Raw genomic sequence first — 22,672 nt, forward strand, 5'->3', positions numbered from 1 at the left:
GCTGTATTTCTGGCTTAAAGCCAGATGTGCGCAACCATGCGTGCCTTCTGATGGTTACTGCAGTGTTTATTGTTCTTGCAGCTGTGTCCGCTGCATCCATAGAGGAACGTATTTGGTTATTGGAGATGTTTTGTCCCTCCTCAACCACTTGTTTTGCCCGCTTTTGAAATTCCTTGGGTAGATGCTCGATGAGATGCTGCATCTCGTCCCAATGGGCTCTGTCATAGCGCGCTAGGAGCGCCTGAGAGTTGGCGATGCGCCACTGGCTTGCAGCTTGTACAGCGACTCTTTTCCCAGCTGCGTCGAATTTTCGGCTTTCCTTATCCGGGGGTGGTGCATTGCCCGATGTGTGTGAATTGGCTCTTTTGCGAGCTGCTCCTACCACGACTGAGTCTGGTGGCAGTTGAGAGGTGATGAAAGCAGGGTCTGTGGGAGGTGCTTTATATTTCTTTTCTACTCTTGGAGTGATTGCTCTACTCTTGACAGGGTCTTTGAAGATTTGCTTCGCGTGCCTTCGCATTCCCGGAAGCATAGGCAGGCTTTGGTAGTTGCTATGGGTGGAGGAGAGGGTGTTAAAAAGGAAGTCATCCTCGACAGGTTCTGTGTGTAACGACACGTTGTGGAATTCTGCTGCCCTAGCTACCACCTGCGCATACGCTGTGCTGTCCTCGGGTGGTGATGGCTTGGTAGGGTATGACTCTGGGCTATTGTCTGACACTGGTGCGTCGTATAGGTCCCAAGCATCTTGGTCATCTTGGCTCATGGTGGTGTGAGCCGGTGAATGTGACGGAGTTTGTGCCGGTGATATTTGAGTTACAGGTGGGGGAGAGGGTGGCGGAGTTGCTTTCTTTGCCACCTTTGCTTGTGGTGTTAGTTGTTCAGTTTGGAACTCTAGTCTCCTTTTTCTCTTGATTGGTGGAAGAGTGCTAATCTTCCCCGTTCCACTCTGGATGAAGATCCTCTTTTGTGTATGGTCTACATCAGTAGTCTGTAGCTCCTCTTCAAACCTGTGTTTACGCATTTGAGAGGACAATGAATGTTCCTCTGAATATGAGCCGGTAGTGGTTTCGGTTGCTGGTTGTTTTGGCACCGAAACTGTGTCCTTTTTTGTTTTCGGCTCCGAGGCGAATCTCTTCTTTTTCGGAGTCGAGCCTTCTCGGCGTCGATCATCTTCGGTGCCGCTGTCTCTGCGTCGAGCAGCATCGGCTCCGCCTTCTCGGCGTCGATCTTTTTCAGCAACACTTTCTCGGTCCCGAGAATGTTGCGTGCCTGTGTCTCGACCCGAGTCGGACGATCTGGGCACCAGGTCGGCCTTTTTCGGTGCCGATGGACAGTCACCTTTATGGGTTGAGCTATGGCCAGTTGGCAGTGGCGTCCCCTGGGCCTTGTCTATTTTCTTGTGCTGTGTGCTTTTCGACGTCTTACTCACAGTTTCGTCGACGTCGAATTCATCTGAGTCCGTTTCATGGATGGAGAAGGCTTCCTCCTCTTCTCCTTGTTCCTCGAACTCTCAGTGTCCTGTCGGCGCGGACGCCATCTGTAGTCTTCTGGCTCGACGGTCACGGAGCGTTTTTCGGGACCGGAACGCACGACAGGCCTCACAAGTTTCTTCTTTGTGCTCGGGTGACAGGCACAAGTTACAGACCAAATGTTGGTCCGTATATGGATATTTATTGTGGCATTTAGGACAGAATCGGAACGGGGTCCGTTCCATCGGTGTCGATGTTACACGCGGTCGGGCCGACCAGGCCCCGACGGGGGATCGAAAATACCCCGAAGGGCTACCGGAGCTCTTCACGATTCGGTGTCGATTCTAACTATCCCGATCCCGAGCGAAACAATACCGACGTAATTTTTCGAAGTTTTGACTATCTTTCCGTCCCGAAACCCGGAGCGAAAAGGAACACGTCCGAACCCGAGGGCGGAAAAAAAACAATCTAAGATGGAGCCGACGCCCATGCGCAATGGAAGCAAAGAGGAGGAGTCCCTCGTCTCGTGACTCGAAAGACTTCTTCGAAGAAAAACAACTTGTAACACTCCGACCCAACACCAGATGGCGGAATGTGCACAACATGTGTATCTGCAGCAACAGATGCCATCGAACTTTCTGTTTTGTCTGTGCTGAAATGAAGGTACTGGAGGTTGATGCCAAAGATTTATCTTTGGCTTTTTTGGGGCTAAGCTGGTATGCGAGGCATCTGAATAAGTTTCTCGGCTCCGACCAGGGCTGGAAGGCAGTGGTGGACTGGTGGCCTCTTTTGTGGTTGTTTTGTCCGATGGGAAAAGTTTTTTTTTTTACTTACAGTGTGTGCTTGTTGTAATGGTTGACTCTCAATGTCCGACTGCACATCAGAGTCTGAATCTTGAACGGAGAAGACGTCCCACCTGTTTCAAACCTTCTTGCGCGTGCTTGTCGCCGAAGATGTCCGGTGTATCATCTGGATGTCGAGAAGCCATTTCCATTCGACGAGTTCTTTGATCTCTAAGCGTCTTCTTCGATCGAAAAGAACGCCATGCTTTGTAGGTCTGGTCGTTATGGTCTGGTGAAAGACCCAACTTACACACCTGATGATGGCCGGTGTGTGTAAACCTTGAATGGCATCGGGGGCAAAACCAGAATAGAGTACGTTCTATTAGGGCTGCATTCTTCAATACCATGAGTAAGAGGTAGGCCAGGAAGAGGGCCCGAGGGGGCCTTTCTTCCCAAAAGGGTCGAGAAATTTGATTCTGAGTATGGAAAAGGAACCGAAGAACGAGTTACTTACCTTCGGTAACGACTTTTCTGGTGGATACATTAGCTACCTGTGGATTCCTCACCTGATGAATACTCCCATGGCGCCAGCATTTGACGGAAATCTTCTTACTAGTCTCTGCACGTCGACGAGGACGTCACTCTAGCCCACGCGACGCCGTCTGACGTCATACAGGCAATAAGAAGTCCTCGCCGACGTGCCGATGACAGTACCAACATTTTTTACGTGCATGAGAATAATAATAATAACCCAATGCAATGAAAGAGCAAAGCAACATCTCTTAATATTGTAAATCACACAACATTGCAATAAAATAGCTGTAGATTTAATATAACCCTTTTTTTTTTTTTTTTTTTAAACAAATAAATATATTTATACATACGAATCATGTATATACCCAATATATATATAGATTTATATATAAATATACACATATATACAAATATCATACATGCAAAATGTATTGCAACTTTGAAGACCAAAAGGAGCACACTCAAGGATTGCTTGGAGAGACCAAAAAGGCAACGGGGAGGCGGGTGGGACCGTGAGGAATCCACAGGTAGCTAATGTATCCACCAGAAAAGTCGTTACCGAAGGTAAGTAACTCGTTCTTCTGATGGATACAACTACCTGTGGATTCCTCACCTGATGAATAGAGTCCCAAAGCAGTACCACGCCCGGCGGTGGGTGCCTAAATGGTCAAACCAAGAAATCCTGCAGCACTGACCGTGCAAAATGACCGTCCCTTCTGACCTCAGATTCCAAACAGTAATGTTTCACAAAAGTGTGAAGGGACGACCAAGTTGCGGCCTTGCAGATGTCAACCACAGGAACACCCCTGGCCAAGGCCGAAGAGGCCGACTTAGCTCTGGTGGAGTGAGCTCTAATGCCCTCAGGCGGATCCTTCTTTGCCAAAGAGTAACAGATTTTAATGCAAAGAACAACCCACCTGGAGAGTGTTCTCTTGTGGACTGCCTTTCCTCTCCTCTTGCCCACGTATCCGACAAACAGCTGATCCTCCAGCCTGATATCCTTCATTCTGTCGATATAGAAGCTCAACGCCCTTTTTGGGTCCAGGCGATGTAGTCTTTCTTCCTCCTTTGAAGGATGAGGCGGAGGATAAAACGTGGACAAAGTGATTGTCTGAGCCAAATGGAAGGGTGAAACAACCTTCGGAAGGAAAGCAGCCTTGGTCCTCAACACCACCTTATCCCCATAAAACATTATATAAGGGGGTTTAACCGATAAGGCCTGCAACTCACTCACTCTCCTTGCAGATGTTATAGCTACCAGGAATACTGTTTTAATAACCAAATACCTTAAGGGGCAAGAATGCATAGGCTCAAAAGGGGACCCCATAAGGAAAGTCAGGACCAAGGACAAATCCCATTGAGGCATAACGAATGGTTTTGGAGGATATTGATTCAGAAGACCTTTCAAGAATCTGAGAACAATAGGGGATTTAAATAACGATGGTTGGTCTGGAAGACAAATGAAGGCTGACAAGGCCGACAAATAACCCTTAATGGTAGCTACTGCACAACCTTTCTGCGCTAGAGACAGTGCAAAAGACAAAACATGTGACAGATGAGCATGTAAGGGATCAATCTGTCTCTCTCCACACCACATAACAAATTTAGACCACCTATTAGCGTAGATAGATTTAGTGGAGTGTCGCCTGGCCGCTAAGATAACATCCACTACATCAGGCGGGAGAGAGAAGGAACTCAGGTTGCCCCGTTCAATCTCCAAGCATGTAGGTGCAGACTCTGGAGGTTGGGGTGTAAAACCTGCCCCTGCGACTGCGAGAGGAGGTCTGCCCTGAGAGGGAGACGGAGCGGAGGGCACAGTGAGAGTTGGAGAAGGTCGGAGTACCATACCCTCCTTGGCCAATCCGGAGCTATTAAGATGACTTGGGCCCGGTCTTGGCGAATTTTCCTCAACACTCGAGGAATCAAGGGTATGGGGGGAAACGCGTAAAGCAACTGGTCGCACCAGGTTATCTGAAACGCGTCCCCCAACGCTCCCTGCATCGGATACTGGAGGCTGCAGAATAACGGGCAATGCGCGTTCTCCCGAGTGGCAAACAGATCTATCCGAGGAAACCCCCACATCTGGAAGATTAAACAGACTTGATCTGGATGGAGACGCCACTCGTGGTCTGCCGAGAATTGGCGACTGAGACTGTCCGCACGTACATTCAAGACCCCGGCCAGATGATTTGCCACCAAGCAAATCTGATGGTCCTTTGCCCAGGACCATAGCCGAAGAGCTTCTCTGCAGAGAAGGTATGACCCTACTCCTCCCTGTTTGTTTATGTACCACATCGTGGTAGTATTGTCCGTCAGGACCTGTACCGACTGACCACGAAGGGATGGGAGGAAGGCCTTGAGAGCCAAACGTACAGCCCGTAACTCCAACAGATTGATATGAAACACCTGTTCCTCTGGAGACCAAAGCCCTTTGATCTCCAGATCCCCCAGATGAGCTCCCCATCCTAGGGTGGAGGCATCCGTTATTACCGTGGCCACTGGTGGCGACTGCGCGAACGGCTTCCCCTGTGAAAGATTGTTGCCCGCAATCCACCACTTCAATTCCACAGCAGCATCTCTGGAGATCTTGACAGTACCTTCTAAATCTCCCTTGTGTTGAGACCACTGCCTTCGGAGGCACCACTGAAGAGCCCTCATGTGCCAGCGAGCATGCGTGACCAACAGAATGCAGGAGGCGAACAGACCGAGCAGACGAAGGACCTTGAGGACTGGAACTACCGCTCCATTTCGAAACATTGGAACCAATTCCTGAATATCTTGAATCCGCTGAGGCGGAGGAAAGGCTCGACTCAATGTTGTATCCAGTACTGCCCCTATGAACAGGAGGCGCTGAGAGGGCTCCAGGTGAGATTTGGGCACGTTCACCGAAAAGCCCAGGTCGAACAACAACTGGGTTGTTGACTGCAGATGATGCGACACAAGCTCCGGGGACTTGGCTTTGATCAACCAGTCATCCAAGTAAGGGAATACTGCTATCCCCTTCCTTCTGAGCTCCGCCGCAACCACTGACATCACCTTTGTGAAGACTCGAGGTGCTGAAGTAAGACCAAACGGGAGGACCGCAAACTGATAGTGCTGCGACCCTACCACAAACCGGAGATACTTCCTGTGCGACTTGAGTATCGGGATATGAAAGTAAGCATCCTGCAAGTCGACAGACACCATCCAATCTTCCTTGTTCAACGCCAAAAGCACCTGTGCTAGGGTCAGCATCTTGAACTTTTCCTGTTTGAGGAACCAATTCAAGATCCTCAGATCCAGGATTGGTCTCAACTGACCATCCTTTTTGGGAATCAGGAAGTATCTTGAGTAACAACCTCGACCCTTTTCCTGCTCTGGGACCAACTCTACCGCGCCCTTTGAAAGGAGGACTTGAACCTCCTGTTCTAGCAACAGGAGGTGTTCTTCTGAACAATAAGATGGGCGGGGCGGGATGAGGGGCGGGAACTCCCGAAAGGGAAGGGCGTAGCCTTTTCCCACAATGCCGAGAACCCAAGTGTCCGTTGTGATAGACTTCCACTTGTGGAGAAAACGCTGTAATCTTCCCCCTACAGGAGAGGAGTGAGTGGGAAACGGTGGAAGCCTAAGGCTGCTTCCCCTGCTGCACCCCTCCAGAGGACGAGGAAGAGGCAGAGTGCTGTTGAGAGGCTCCTCTGGTACGGACCCCACCCCTCCCCCTCCCTCTAAATGACCTATAGGGGAGGGAAGAGGCGGGTTGCTGGAACCTCCCCCGAAAGGAAGAGGAATAAGAGCCACGCCCAAATCCCCGAAACCTCCTGAAAATTCTAGAAGAGGCAGAGGAAGAAGGAGCTTGCAGTCCTAACGATTTGGCTGTGGCTCTGCTCTCCTTAAATCGTTCCAAGGCTGAATCTGCCTTGGCTCCAAACAGTCTGTCCCCATCAAACGGGAGGTCCAGCAGGGTCGACTGCACATCCGCAGAGAACCCTGAGTTTCGGAGCCAGGCCTGTCTTCTTGCCACCACAGCCGTGCCCATCGCCCTGGCCACCGAGTCGGTCGTGTCCAGCCCAGACTGGATAATCTGGGTCGCGGCAGCCTGGGCGTCCGAGACCACATCCAAAAGACCCTGGGGAAGCTCCGTGAATGAAGACGAAATATCATCCATCAGCGCATGGATGTACCTCCCCAGAATGCACGTGGCGTTGGTGGCCTTCAACGCCAAACTGCATGACGAAAATATTTTCTTGGACTGCGCATCCAGTTTCTTGGAGTCTCTGTCTCCAGGCACCGTCGGGAAGGAACCAGGCGCTGACTTTGAGGAACAGGAGGCTTGCACCACCAAGCTCTCCGGCGTAGGGTGTCTAGAGAGAAAGCCAGGGTCAGATGGTGCAGCTCGATACCTCCTGGCCACAGCCCTATGAACGGCCGAGGAAGACACCGGCTTCTTCCACACCTCCAACACCGGATCCAGCAAAGCCTCATTAAATGGCAAGAGAGGCTCAGCTGCAGCAGAGGCCGAATGCAATACCTCTGTCAGCAAATTCTGCTTTGCCTCTGCCACCGGCAAAGGCAGGTCCAAAAAGCTCGCTGCCTTCCTCACCACAGCATGAAAGGAAGCAGCCTCCTCCGTATATTCCCCTGGAGATGAAAGGTCCCACTCAGGGGAAGTGTCCAGCCCACTGGCTGTATCCAGACCATGCAGTCCGTCTCCAGAGTCCTCAATCTCTCCCTCCTCTAGGACTCGCTGGTACTCTTGCTCTTCTAAAAGACGGAGAGCACGCCTCCTCGAATGAAGTCTCTCCTCGATACGCGGAGTCGACATGGCCTCCGCCGACGTCGAAGAACGGCGCCGATCTCCAGAAGCATCTGACGCCGCGTCTGGCGCCACAGGCAGCTTCGGCGCCGAGGCAGGAGCCGGAGGACGAGGTCTTGGAGCCGATGGACCAACCGGAGTCACAGGGCAAAATCCTGACTTCGACGGAGGGGCAACCGACGCCGGCACCGGCGCCGAGCCCACATTCCCAAAAGGGAGAAAGGGCATAAAGGGTGCCGGCCGAAGAGGCGCAGGATCACCCAACGAAAAGGCCAAGGGCCCCGAAGGACCAGCCGGAGCAGCTCCTGGAGCCATCTGCTGAAAGATGGTATACATCGCATTAAGAAACGCGGTACTATCGGCTCCAGGAGTGGGAAAAGCCGGATACTGGGGTGCCTGGATCGAGGGCGACCCCGACGCCGGCCTCGACGTCTGCGACGCCGGAGAAAACACAAGAGGCTGCACCACCTCAATCACTGACGCCTGACCAGGTGAAGTCGGTGACGCCGGAGAGGGCAACGGCGTCGATGGATGCGGCGTGACCGTGGGGCTGACCTCCCAAGTCCTCCGACGCCGAGCCGAAGGTGACCTCGAATGAGACTCCTTGCTGGAGTGACGTTGTGAGTCTCTACGGCGCCGGGAGTCTCGATGACGCCGGTGAGACCTTGGCGAAGAAGACTTCTTATGATGTTTCTCCTTCTTCTTTGACTTTGCCATGAATAACTTGGCCTCGCGCTCTTTGAGGGCCTTCGGATTCATGTGTTGACATGAATCGCAAGTCGAGACGTCGTGGTCGGAGCTCAAACACCATAGACAGTCGGAGTGAGGATCTGTAACTGACATCTTGCCCCCACACTCTCGACAGGGCTTGAAACCCGACTTCCTCTGAGACATTGTTACCGCAGAGAAGACTACGCAGCAGACAATACACTGTAACCACGAAGGTAACAGTAACTCCCTCGAAGATAACCGTTTCGAATGCACGGAAAAAAGGGAACTGTCATCGGCACGTCGGCGAGGACTTCTTATTGCCTGTATGACGTCAGACGGCGTCGCGTGGGCTAGAGTGACGTCCTCGTCGACGTGCAGAGACTAGTAAGAAGATTTCCGTCAAATGCTGGCGCCATGGGAGTATTCATCAGGTGAGGAATCCACAGGTAGTTGTATCCATCAGAAAGTTGAATTATTAAAGAATACGCGTTTGAAAACAATACAGACGCTTATAGTAAGACGGAAAGACTACCGTTTTAGATTGTTTGGAGCCGAGAACTGGGAGCGAGAGGAACACACGTTCGAACCTGACGATGGAGAAAAACAATCTAACAAAGGACTCGATGCCCATGCGCAGTATTACCGAGAGGAGGAGTCACTCGATACCGTGACTCAAATGCTTTCTTCAAACAACAACAAGTTGTAATACTCCAAACCCAACCCTTGATGCCGAGCTTAAGCACAACATGTGTATCTACAGCGACACATGCCAAACGTACTGTATCCACCAGAAAAAACATTACTGAAGATAAATAACTTTTTCTTCTTATAGATACATCTACTTGCAGATTCCTCACTTTTTTAATAGAGTACCTAAGCATTCCCAAACTCAAAGGCGTGTGCACGTCTGCCTATACCAAAAAATCCTGCAAAATAGATTGGTCAAAACGACCATCCCGTCTCACTTTGCAGTCTACACAATATTGCTTCCCAAAAGAGTGAAGAGCGGCCCAGGTTACCACCAAACAAATATATGCCACAGGGACTCCTCTAGCTAAAGAAGAGGTTGAAGATTCACCTCAAGTAAAATTAGCACAAATACCTTTTAGAGGTTCCTTGTGTGCCATGGCATAGCAGACCTTAATGTAAAGGATGATCCATCTTGACAAAGGCCTTTTGTGGGTCGTCTTTCCTGTCACCTTGCCGACGTACCCTACAAAAGGGTGGTCATCCAGCCTGAAATCATGTGCATAGAAGCTGACCTCCCTTTTTTGGTCCACACAATGAAATCTCTCCTCCTCTTTAGATGGGATTGGGCGGAAGATAGAAAGTGGGAAGGGTGATGGATTGACCTAAATGGAAGGGAGTTACCACTTTTGGCAGGAAGGCAGTCCTGGTTCTCAGAACCAACTTATGAGGAAAGAACGCTGTGAATGGAGGCTTTACATTTAAGGCCTGTAGCTCAGTAACTGGCTTCACACATGTTGTGGCTTAAAGTAAGAATTTGCAAAGGAAAACCCATTAAAGGTTCACATGGAGAACACATTAAAAAAGTAAGAACTAAATTAAGATCTCCCTGAGGCATAATGAATGGAGTGGGAAGAAATCTATTTGTATGTTCTTAAATATACCCTAACAAGATAGGAGATTTAAACAAAGCATTCTGATCTGGTAAACAAAGAAAAGCTGAAAGGGGTTCGCCTTTAACTGTGGCAACTGCACAGCCTGGCTCCACCAAAGAAAGATCAAAACAAAAACATCTGATAAATGAATCTTTAAAGGTTCAACAGACTCATCATTACACCAATGAACAAACTTTGACCATCTACCAGCATAAGGAAAATGTTACTTACCCGTTATGCATCTGTTTTTGGCATCTACTGCTGTAGATTCACCTGCTTAGCACAATCCTGCCATCTACTGTTGGGCTCGGAAGTGTGCAAGTTATTTTTCCTAGAAGAAAGTCTAGTAAGTCACGAGGCAGAGTGATTCCTCATCTTGCTGGTAATGCACATGATCATCAACTCCACTGTTAGGATTGTGAGGCTCAGCGACTCTGGTCCTGGGCTCAGGTGCATTTGATCGTGTGATGGCAAATCATCTGGCTAGAGTTCTCAGCGTGCGTGCAGACAGTCTCAGACTGCATTTTCAGCCGATCGCAAGTGGTGTCTCTATGCAGAAGTAGTGCTTCACATTTTTCAATTATGGGGGATTCCTCACATAGACTTTCTGCCACTCAGGAGAACGTGCGCTGCCCATCATTCTGCAGCCTCCGGTATCTATTGCAGAGGGCATCTGTTTCAGTTGCATTGGGGCTCCCAGCTGCTTTACGCATTTCCCCCCATACCCTTGATTTCTCAGGTGCTCAGGAAGGTTCATCTTGAATATGTCCAAGTCATATTAATAGCCCGGGATTGGCTGCAAAGGTGTGGTACACAGACCTTCTTCACCACTCCATGTGCCCTTTGCTCCGTCTCCCTCTCGGGCACATCTTCTCTTGCAGTCCCAGAGGCAGGATCTACACCCTCACCTCCAAAGCCTACGCCTACATGCCTGTTGATTGAACAGGACAACCTGAGTTCATTTTCACTTCCTCCTGATGTAGTTATTTTGTCTACCAGAATGGACTCCACTAAATCAGTGTCGAAGCATAAGTGACTGTAGATACATATGCTTGGTATAATCCTGCCATTTAGTGTTAGACTCGGAAGTGTATACGTTGTTTTTCTTCCAAGAAAGTTTTTCATGTCACAAGGTAGGATGACTTCTCCTCTGACTGATATTGTGCATGGTCATTGACTCTGTTATTGGATTGTTTTCTTCCACCGTCTGGTTTGGATGTCTGCTCCATTTCAACGCCGTTGTCATTTGTCTTTCCAAACTCTACCGTCAGTATTGTTTTTGATCACAGCACTTCTCCGTCTCCCTCGTCCGTTTCATCGACATTGACTTTGAAGGGGTGACTGCGATTGGTTGCGGCTCCTCGTGGTCCTTTGCACTTCGGAGCAGATTTTACATTTGACGTTCCCTCTAGGCCATGTCTAACCGGTGATGGAACAGACGCCCTTTGATTCTGCCCTCGCTGCCACACCAAGTACCCACATACTGATCTCCATCAGATGTGTAACGTATGCCTCACAACTGAACACGAGGAAACATGTCCCACCACAGTGCAGAAGATACACCAGACCTTTTCGGATCTGGAGACCCTCTGAAGGACGTACAGGCCAGGCATCGGCTGCTGACAAAGAACCGCAAACTGATAGCGCTGAGATCCCACAGTGAAATTGAGACGTTTCCTGTATGACTGTCGGATAGGGATGTGAAATTAGGCATCCTTTAAGTCATTTGAAACCATCCAGTCTTCCTTCTCCGGCGCACAAAGCACCTGAGCTGGGGTCAGCATCTTTTCCTGCTTGAGATACCAGTTCAAAATCCTGAGGTCTAAAAACAGATGCAAAGTGGGAATCAGAAAATAATTTCTATAAAGGGTGCCGGCCAACTTCTGCTGCTGTTGTTGATACTGATGTTGCCCGCAAAATGAAAAGTTCCTTTCAAAGCCCAGAAACGTTTTAAACTGCCTGTAATCCTTGAACTGCGACTGCAGACCCAGGGAACGAGCCATAGCTTTACTTTCCTTAAACCTCTCCAAGGCAGAACCAGTTTTTGCACCAAAATGTCTGGCTCTGTCAAACAACAAGTCAATTAAGGCATTCTGCACATCCTGGGAGAATCCGGAGCTCCTCAACTAAGCATGCCTCCTGGTGGATATTGTCACGCCCATCACTCTAGCCACAGAGTCAGCAGTGTCTAGGCCACACTGAGTCAGTCGGGCTGCAGCCTATTATTTAACAGCTCAGAAAAGTGTCCCTGAACATTCTCAGGTGGTTTAGGAACTACAGCTTTAGCAGAGGAATACTTTTGGGTGACAACAATTTCAGTTCCAGGGATGTGTCCAAACCACTTGCCTCTGCTGAACCCTTAAAATCTGGATCCAGAGACACAATCTCACCCTATTCCACTTCTAGAGGACCTTTTTAACCAAAGAAATACGGCTCCTCATCAAGAAGTCTCTGAGCCTCTCTTTGAGATCTGTGCTTTGACTTCAATAAAGCTGTCAAAGATGCTGACACTGGCATCGACAATGCCGACAATAGTGCCAGTGACATCGGCACCTGCACTGGGGAGGCAAAAAGAGACAGATGGGTCAAAGAATGTGACACCGGAAAGGATCCGGCCTATGCCGGAGAAGGCACAACCGGCGCCAGAGACATCTGCGGGGCAAAGACTGGAGATGGAGTTGTTTTCCTTAGTGCTGGAGTCGGCCAGGCAAATGGCAGAGTCGACCAGGCAGGTGCTTGCTGATAATGCACCAGAAATGCTCCAAAAGAATACAAGAGAGGACCCATGGGGCCTGCTAGCGCACTAGATGGAGTCATCGCTTTATTGAAAATGCTGAATGTAGCATTTAGAAAATTGGAAGGGTCTGCTCCTGGAGCAGGGAAGGATGAACACTCCTGCTCCTGTGGAGGTGGAGGCACTGGATCCACATCCGGCTTTGGATCAAGATGTCTAGGCAAAGTCTGTGGCGGCCTTGGACTTGAAAGTGATACCGGACAAGTCGCTTGAGTCTCTTCACATCAATCTTCATGTGACGCTGGATGGGGAAATACTGACTTTGGTGACTCGTCTCTTGAAGAACGATGCCAAGAACTAGGATGCGGCAGATTCTTGTGCTTCCTTCTAGCCTACTTCAATGAATGGGGAGATGGTGACTTTGAACAAGGACGAGACTTCCAATGCCCTCTCTTCTCTTGTCTCGCCTTGGCCATGAACAGCTTTGACTCCATTTCTTTCAGTGCCTTGGGGCTCATCTTCTGGCATGACGAACAAGCCTTGAAGTCGTGGTCTGAACTTAAGCACCAAGGACAAATATAATGAGGGTCACTGATAGACATCTGACCCTCACACCCTACGGGGCTTGAACCCAGACTTCCTGGATGAAGACGTTTCTCCTAAAACAATTTGCAATTCCAGATAAAAGCTGAAACACTTCTACTATTCCCTAATGGAGAGCAACAGAAAACTGTTAAGTGTTGAAGGTTCGGAAAAAAGGGAACGGACATCAGCACGACGACAACAGCTTCTTATGGCTCCTATGATGTCACATGTGATCGGGAGTGGAATTGTGAAGATTCTGAAGCCCTTGTCGACATGGGAGAGCTTTCAAGAAAGTTTCCCTGGATTGTTGGTGAATGGGAGTATTTAAAAGTCGAGGAACCCGCAGGTAGATATATCCATCAGAACCTACATATTTTGTAAGGGTCATCAATTGGAACCCCATACCTCAAATGGCTTTAAAAATATGAGTCCTTGAATGTGAGGATTCAGCCATTTTTCCAGTAGGTAAAATTAACAGTACACCTCAGTTCCTTCAACTTCAAGGGAGGAATGCTGTCTGCTCACCTTAAATCAAGAGATCAGGTTTTGTGCTAAGCTGAAGAGCGGCCGAGCAGAGCTCAGGGAAGTGCAATGTTGCATGATACCAAGAGGTAACAAATCTGGCATTTAGAGCCTCTGAGAAGAGTCCCTCCACCTGAGTGGCAGGTCTTTCGGTCATACAATGAGGTGGATGACTAACTGGGGCCTATGGTCGTTTATTCATTTGTTTTAAATGTCAACTGCTGTATTGAAAAAAATGACAACCAAAAGTTTCCAGCAGAGGCTGGGAATAATTCAAGCATGTAAAAATATTAAAGTTCCAAGCTGTAGAACGTTTTTCATCACTTTTTCTTAATGAGTGTTTAGGTTGCTAGTTTTTAACCTGTGGTCAGAGGACTCCTGGGAGTCCATGAAGCATACTTTGGGAGTCCAGGACAGTTTACAAAAATGAACAATATAAAAATTAATCAATTAAAATTCGTAAATTTTATACAAATACGTAAACATTAAACATTTGAAAACGTTTTCTTTATTTGATTGTGAAATATATATACAATATTTCAATGTTTGAGCATTAGTTTTGTGTATCCTTGTTTCTGTTTTATTCTGTATTGTTTTGAAGCCTAAATCATTGACATTGCTTAGGCTGAAGGTCCCGGACTTTCAATAAGGACTCCGTGAGGGTCCATGGAAATAAGAATATTAAGAACCACTGATGTAGGTGGTCACACAGTATCACCAAGAAGCAGAGACCTCTTTTTGTAGCCAGGTGAGCTACTTAAACAGAACTGGAATCTGGGAGAATATCTCCCAGTTGAAAATATAAAAGTTTATTTTCTCAGTCAAGTAAGATGATGTCAGGACAAACAGACGCATTCTAGTACCTATGTATTTAGTTGTTTATTATTGTACTCTGTAAAAGTTTCTTACTTATTGTAACTAACTTTGTGGTAGTACTTATTTGGACTGAAAGGTCCAAAGGCTCCTAATTAGGTTTCTCATGGTTCTCTACAATACATAGACTCCTTCTAAGGCCCTCTTTACGAGTTGCCTGCTCATTTTTTATTACTATGCTAACTTCTCTTTGCATAGGGATTGGAATTACATTTTGTTTTTTGCAATTATCACATCTCTTGCTTAGCTAGGTGAATTTCGGCAGGTGAAACCTGCTGTAATTTACCGGGGGAAATTCCAGTAAATACCCACTGCAGTGAATTTTGAAGTACAGAGCTCCCTCTTAGGTAAAATAGGTTAAATGAACTCCTTTTAATTCTTATAATGTCTAAGAGCTAAAATTGAAAATTCCCCCAAATGATGTGCAATCAAACAACACAAAATGGCTGCAGGAGACAGGGTGAGAATGTGGGATGCCACACACTCACTAGTTGTTCCAAAAAAACACCCATTCTTGGGAGATGGAAATACTGTTCGTGCCTGGAAGTTCAAATGAAACCTTACCATGTAGCTGAAAGTCTTCTTTTTCATTGGTAGATCGGTGTGTTGCATTATGTGCGTGTCTGGAAGGCTGATGAGAAGCTTAACATCTCGCTGTTGTTCTTTTTCCTGGGGAGATGGAAATGTTGTGTGTGTCTGAACGATGAATGATGAGAGATGGGTGGCGTAAGTGTGTGAGTCTGGAACTTGGAGAGGGTCTCAACATCTACACGCTAGTCTCTTTGGGGATGTGGGAGTGTTGCGTGTGTACATGGTTAGTGAACATCTTACCATCTCCATGCCACTCTTCTTCATGCGCCGGCAGGATTTGAGGTAAGTGCGAATTCGTTTTCGTGCTCGTTCTTGGAACTCTGGGAACTGACGGCTGCATGACTCAATTATAGCTTGGATCTTCTCCTTGGGCTGTTTGGAAATTGGGACCATACGATCCAAATTCTCATCCACAAAGAGCCGCACAAACATCTGCAATGAAAGATCCAAGCTCAGCATCTATATCTTAAGCTTTTAAAATAATGGTAGTGCTTAAATCTGTCAGGTTTCTTACATTGAAGGCCTTGAGGCGCTCAGGATCTAGTCCCTCAGTATCATTGATTTTATCATTATCGTCATGGTCATCGTGGTCATCATCGTCATCATCAACAAGAGGAACTCTGCCCATAGTCAGGTCCTCTGGACAACCGCTCATCTCAGTCTTAATGGAGTCATAACTTCCTGAGCTGTACGGAGGCGACTGGAGAACCACAGAAACGAAAGGCCAAGAACAGAAGACAAGAAAAAAGATAAATATGTGGAACGTGCGAGACACAGAGACTAAACTGAGAGGTGCAACCAATCAATTTATTATGTATTGTTTTCACAAAATTATTTTCTTTCCGTGTCTGGGGGCTACCACTCAGCTCGTTTAATTGTCCGAAATCCTGCACAGTCTCCTGAACTTTATTGGCTACCAGTGGAGATTTTCGAATACTATTCTACTGCAAGCCATTTTGCACTACTCCTTCCCAAAGCCATCATTCCATTCCTCTTCGTACCTTCTGCTCCCAAGGCTACTACCAAATATCTTGCAAAGAAAATTGTAACTATCCAATGCACTTGTTCTGCAAACCTGTTTCTAATAGTCCTGTAAATCTGTGAGACCCAGATGATGCTGGAGTTATAGCTTAACCAATTCCTAACAACGGGAGTACAGAATAAGTCGTTTCAATACTATGAAGTCTGTCACCTACTTAAAGTACCAAGGCTATGAAAGAACCACTTCCCAGTCTGCCGGTTGAAACCCCAATCCATCATGTGTACGAACTTCTGTTAATTAAGCACCATCCAGTGGTCAAGCTACATTTGAAGTACTTGTCGATGATGACTGTAATGCTGAAATCTTCTTCTAGTGCTCTGAATAAATGTAACCTACTTCCAAGAGCTACTCTACAGTTCAGCCCCCCCCTGCCTCCCAGTCTTAGTCATCTTCTACCGAAACCGGCTTTCTTACATTGAGGTAAATGCTATACTCGTTCCCCATTCTGAAACAGCTATTCATCTCCTTCTCCATGCTTCGAGGAACAGTTACACTATAAGGGTCTGATTTAAGATGTGGGTGACAATATAAAATCTGTGGATTCCGAGCAAATGTGACAAATTCGCCCCTGCAGGAGTTCCCACAGGCATGTTGTAGTATGAAGGTTGTATTTATGACAGTGGTGATTCTGCTGGTGGCAGCTACATCAGTATCACATATACTGCATCAAACAGGAACCATTATATTTTACATTACAGCAGCAAATATCTAAATAACCCCTTATTGACAAAGGTATGCTAACAGTGTTTGGGAACCTATCTATAAACTAAACCACTGAATTCCAAATATGGATTCATGATTAGTTAAAATGCCCTTTGAAGTTGAGTTACAATAGTCCAGACTGAGAATGGGGGCAACCTATAGAGTGTAAACTGACACATATGGTCACAGCTTGTTAAGAGGGTGTGTTATTACGACTGCGGCCATCAACTGGATATACTACCATGCTTGCTCTTGCTTATTTACTCATTCCTGCTATTTCCAGTACATACAATACATAAGCCTATCTTCAAAACTGCAAAAAGACTGAGCTGGCAATTATGGTGTTCAAATGCCATAGCTTTACGGCATCCTACAACCCTCTCCCCTCGTCCCATGATCACAGTGTGGCCCATCTCCCCTTCTTGATCATACCTCTGATGTCGCCTTCACAGCATATTTCACACGGCTCCTAAGTACATCTGCGCTACAGCTGTCAGACTGAAAAGATGGCATCCCATGAGCGTTTGGGAGTTTATCGCTGAGGTTGATAGGTTGGTCCTCCGACGAGGTTGTGAAATCCAGTGGGACAGCTGTACCATTCCCATTCATCTCAGGGAATGCACTATCTCCCTGAGTGCTGCTTGAGGTGGAGGGGTTTAATGTGGAAAATCCATTCCCACTGCAGCTCTCTGAGGAGGAGTCATCTGAAATAAAGAAACGGTCAATTCAAATTTGGGAACAGACTCATAAAAAAAGCACCATTAGCCATGCCCATTACATCGAAGACTGCGCATGCACACACACAGGCGTATGTGCAAGACTCAAACATTCCTATTAACCCAGGTTGTCTAACATTGACAACCTATAGTCATCATAATGATTCACCACCGATCTTTCTCAAACAGAGGAAACCAATAACGCAAACAACCGTTAGAGGAAATTAGGGCATAAAATAGAACGTTGAACTCCCTAAAAGAGTTAGATTGGTTAAACTATGGCCTATAACAAAGTTAAACCTCGAGGACATATGTGAAGCAATTAAGTAAACAGCATTACATAGGTTAAATATGAATAAATGGAGTTGCACTGAGTAAATAAAAGGTAAGAAATGGATATACAAGGAAGGAATATGTATGTGCATTGACTGATCAATCTCAGGCCTCTGCAGTCTCACCTAATGTCCGGAAGTAGCTCGGGTGGCAGAAGTAAAATATATGACACTTACCTGCAATGTTCGATCAACATTATCAGCGCCTTCCTGATTACTTCCCTCAAGAGAAACAAAAGCTCGTCAACCACATTTTAAATTCCTGGAATGGCACTAGAATCCTATCCATTATAAATGTAGCTAGTTCCCAAAACCTCCAATTGCATCAAGCAGAACGGATGCATATATCAGTCTTTCAAGGACGGAAAAGACAGGTTGACTGGATAATGTGCACAGACAACAGAACTTCGACTATTACAGGCATGATTGCCTTTTCCCTTTTCCCTGATGCTATTGCTTTGTATGTTCCTAGCGTCCAGGGCCAATATTAACAGTGGACTGGTTGGAGCAGAGATTGAATTAAAATACCAAGAACGTTTCTGAACATACTGGGATCAAGTACTTTGGTGTTTTGTGAAAACATACACAGAACCCATGTGATAGATTTGCTCATCTCCAGCAATCTTACATACTTTGGCCCATATTTATACTTTTTGACGCTAAACTGCGCTAACGCAGTTTAGCGTCAAAAAATTTAGCGCCGTCTAACGCCATTCTGAAGCGCCATGCGGGCGCCGTATTTATGGAATGGCGTTAGCCGGCGCTAGCAGACCGGCACTGCCTGGTGTGCGTGGAAAAAAACCACGTAGACCAGGCAGCGCCGGCGTAGGGGGAAAATGGCGTTAGGGCGTCTTAAAATGGGGCAAGTCAGGTTGAGGCAAAAAAATCGCCTCAACCCGATTTGCGCCATTATTTTCGACGCCCAGACGCCATTTAAATGACTCCTGTCTTAGTAAAGACAGGAGTCATGCCCCCTTGCCCAATGGCCATGCCCAGGGGACTTATGTCCCCTGGGCATGGTCATTGGGCATAGTGGCATGTAGGGGGGCACAAATAAGGCCCCCCTATGCCACCAAAAAAAATTAAAAAATATAAAAAATTATACTTACCTGAACTTACCTGAATGTCCCTGGGGTGGGTCCCTCCATCCTTGGGTGTCCTCCTGGGGTGGGCAGGGGTGGCAGGGGTGGTCCCTGGGGGCAGGGGAGGGCACCTGTGTGCTCATTTTGAGCCCACAGGCCCCTTAACGCCTACCCTGACCCAGGCGTTAAATAGTGGCGCAAATGCAGGTTTTTTTGACCCGCCAACTCCCGGGCGTGATTTTTGCCGGGAGTATAAATACGACGCATTTGCGTCGCCGTCATTTTTTTAGACGGGAACGCCTTCCTTGCATCTCATTAACGCAAGGAAGGCGTTCACGCAAAAAAATGACGCTATTTGCCCATACTTTGGCGCTAGACGCGTCTAACGCCAAAGTATAAATATGGCGTTCGTTTTGCGGCGAATTTGCGTCGAAAAAAACGACGCTAATTCGGCGCAAACAAAGTATAAATACGGGCCTTTGGCTTTGACAAAGGCAGAACATGACCTAAGAGATCAGGCTTTTTATTAATACAAAAAGAGAAGGAAAAGTCCTGCAACAACCCCATGAAAAATGTACGGAGCCACATGTTCCTAGAGCAATTTTTGCCGAAAGCCACAAATAGTTATCTGGATTGTCCACAAGGATGTTACTGTCAGAGTAGAACTGCAAAGTTCTTCTAACGTCTAGTTTGTACAACATTATAGCTCCAGAGAAGCATGTGAATAGTCAGCAACTCTGTTTGAGGACAAAAGCACTTGAACATAGTGAATCTTGGGTCAGATGTACGAAACCACGGGTTTGAAACTTCTTAATAGCGAATTTCAGTGATTCACTATTAAGAAATCGCAAAATGCGATGTCCAACAGTGTATATTTAACAATGTTAGCGATTAGCAGTGGGTCGCAAATGGACCTGCCTCATCAGTATTCATGCGGCAGGTCGCAATTTGCGACCAAATGTGAATGGCTACATTCACAGGGATGGTGGCCTGCTGGGGTCAGCAGACCACCAGGTCTAGGATTGCTATTTTAAATAAAGCATTTTTTTCTTTAATGCAGCCCAGTTACCTTAAGGGAAAACGGGCTACATTACAAAAAGAAAACTGAAAAGTTTTCTTTGCATTGTTTAAGGGTAGGCTGCCTGCTCTTAAAAAATGTTTGCACCCCCATACACAAAGTGGAAGGGGTCCCTTAGGGACCCCTTCCCATTTCTGAGTGGGTTACCACCAACTTACTTTGGTGGTACTTGTGACTGTTTTGCAACCACATTCCCAGACACAAAACAACCATACATGTGCCTGCGAGTCGCAATTACGAAGGGACGTCCTTGGCATGCCCCTCCTTAATAGCGAGCCGCAATCCCTATTTTGCAAGGATACCGACTCACAAAATAGGGATGGCACTTCCAAAAAGGCCATTTTGCGGTCACAAATGGCAAATTTCGCCATTTGCGACCGCAAAATAGCTTAGAACGTTCAGTTCCTTATTCCTGGTGACGAACAGCATAATGATCAATAGAAAAGGCTTGAATCTCTCTGGTGGTATATAAATTAACAAAAAAAAAATTCAAAAAAGTTCACGAGGCCTAACTTATTTGTCACTAATTCTGATCATATAATTCCTGATAAAAATTTGAGGGGCAGGCTCACCTTACACGGGCCATTAATGAGCGAGTATTAACTTAAGATGTAGACTGTTCTAATGTAAGGGGTTCAACGCCAATCTCTTCACAAATGGCTAAAGTAGCTGGAGTGGCCAAGGAGATTAAGAAAGTTAACAAGGCTATGTCTGACGGCTAGAAGTTATTTGACCCTAAAAAGAACAGTAGAGGAAAGGAAAAAAATAAACCACAAAGACAATAACTGTCTTCCTGTTTTTTTAGGTAGCACTACAACAGCACAGAAGCCGGTGGTCGTGGCAAAAGATTCAAACATACTGGGTGGTTTGCTTATGCACTTGTAAATTCCTCCAGAGTCAAGAGGCATCCATTCCACAGCTCGTTCTACGTTATGTAAATTTGTGACCTGTACATAAAACGAATCACAACCGGGAGCACTGATCTCATTGAGCTATAACGGCTGGCCAGTTAGGATACATATACCACAAGTCTTCACACAAGTAGTAAGAGTCAGGGAGATGTTAGGAGGTAAGAAGAAAAGCAAAAGCGAAGATAGCTCATGAAGAATGGCATGCCATTTGTCCTTCCAGACTAAGGCCCTCATTCCAACCCTGGCGGTCTCTGACCGCCAGGGCGGAGGGCAGCGGAAGCACCGCCAACAGGCTGGCGGTGCTTCCAGGGCTATTCTGACCGCGGCGGTAAAGCTGCGGTCAGAAAAGGGGAACCGGCGGTTTCCCGCCGGTTTTCCCCTGGCCCAGGGAATCCTCCATGGCGGCGCTGCTTGCAGCGCCGCCATGGGGATTCCGACCCCCTTCCCGCCAGCCTGTTTCTGGCAGTTTTCACCGCCAGAACCAGGATGGCGGGAACGGGTGTCGTGGGGCCCCTGGGGGCCCCTGCACTGCCCATGCCACTGGCATGGGCAGTGCAGGGGCCCCCTCACAGGGCCCCATACAGATTTTCACTGTCTGCTTTGCAGACAGTGAAAATCGTGACGGGTGCCACTGCACCCGTCGCACCCCTGTAACTCCGCCGGCTCCATTCGGAGCCGGCTTCCTCGTTGCAGGGGCTTTCCCGCTGGGCCGGCGGGCGGCCTTTTGGCGGTCGCCCGCCGGCCCAGCGGGAAAGCCAGAATGGCATCCGCGGTCTCCTGACTGCGGAGCGGCCATTCGGCGGTGACCGCATGGCGGGTGGCGACCGCCGCCCGCCGCGGTCAGAATGACCGCCTAAGTCATCAAGAAGTCTGTCACTATGGCTCTTTGCTGTCTGCATGAACTTTACTGTGTAATAGCCCTATTTCCTTCACCTTGAAAAGCCTTCAGAGATTTACCCTGATGGATAAAATATAAAGGGGTCATATTTACATGTACTCTAAAACAGCATTACTGATTGTCCCGCCTTGATTCCGCTCATACATGGAAGAAATCTTACGCTTTTAATTTGTTGATAACAATACGTATAACCACTTCGAATGTTCAAAAATTGCACGCCAGCCAACAGCAAAGTTTCAGTACTACTGCGGGTGTCAGGACGTACAACCGCATGCACTTCGAAACTGTCAAAAGTGTGACCATTTCGAAGCACGTGCAGTGTAGATCCTACCAACAAATTGAAGGGGACCATCCTTATACATGAGTTATGTGTGACTACATTGCACTTTAATTGCTCTCTTGTCGGCCATAATATGATTAGTACACTGTGTACAGAATAAAGCCCAGAGGAAGTCTAGTAGACGAAACACGTGTTGGCTATGCTCTTGGATCAGACACTACATGGGAAAGGACTGATTTCTTCCTCCTACATTTTCCATTGTTTGTCTGAACCATATTGACTTTGTCAAATTGTTTGTTCAGTTCTGTCTTGCCAATATCAATGTTGATCTCCGCATTTTAAACTGAGATGCATGTTTACAACTAACAAAGAGTTCATTAATTGCAACAGAATAAATTTGTAATACTTTTTGTAAC

At 47.3% G+C, this 22,672-nt stretch overlaps 1 protein-coding gene across 4 annotated transcripts in view; it reads right to left on the reverse strand.

Annotated features, from left to right (window-relative positions):
* Window positions 1-22,672, reverse strand: part of NOL4L (nucleolar protein 4 like) — a 407,582-nt gene that overhangs the window by 39,392 nt on the left and 345,518 nt on the right. For 3 of the 4 annotated variants that reach the window (XM_069243393.1, XM_069243394.1, XM_069243395.1), the window contains 3 exons: window positions 17,392-17,663; window positions 15,730-15,915; window positions 15,456-15,647 (listed from right to left, as the gene is read on the reverse strand). In XM_069243393.1, coding sequence (XP_069099494.1) covers window positions 15,456-15,647; window positions 15,730-15,915; window positions 17,392-17,663 — 650 coding nt within the window. Of the gene's footprint in view, window positions 1-15,188; window positions 15,294-15,455; window positions 15,648-15,729; window positions 15,916-17,391; window positions 17,664-22,672 lie in introns of all 4 variants that reach the window. The other variant, XM_069243392.1, reaches the window with a different exon arrangement.

Source organism: Pleurodeles waltl, chromosome 7, assembly GCF_031143425.1.
Source record: "Pleurodeles waltl isolate 20211129_DDA chromosome 7, aPleWal1.hap1.20221129, whole genome shotgun sequence".
Lineage (NCBI taxonomy): Eukaryota > Metazoa > Chordata > Amphibia > Caudata > Salamandridae > Pleurodeles > Pleurodeles waltl.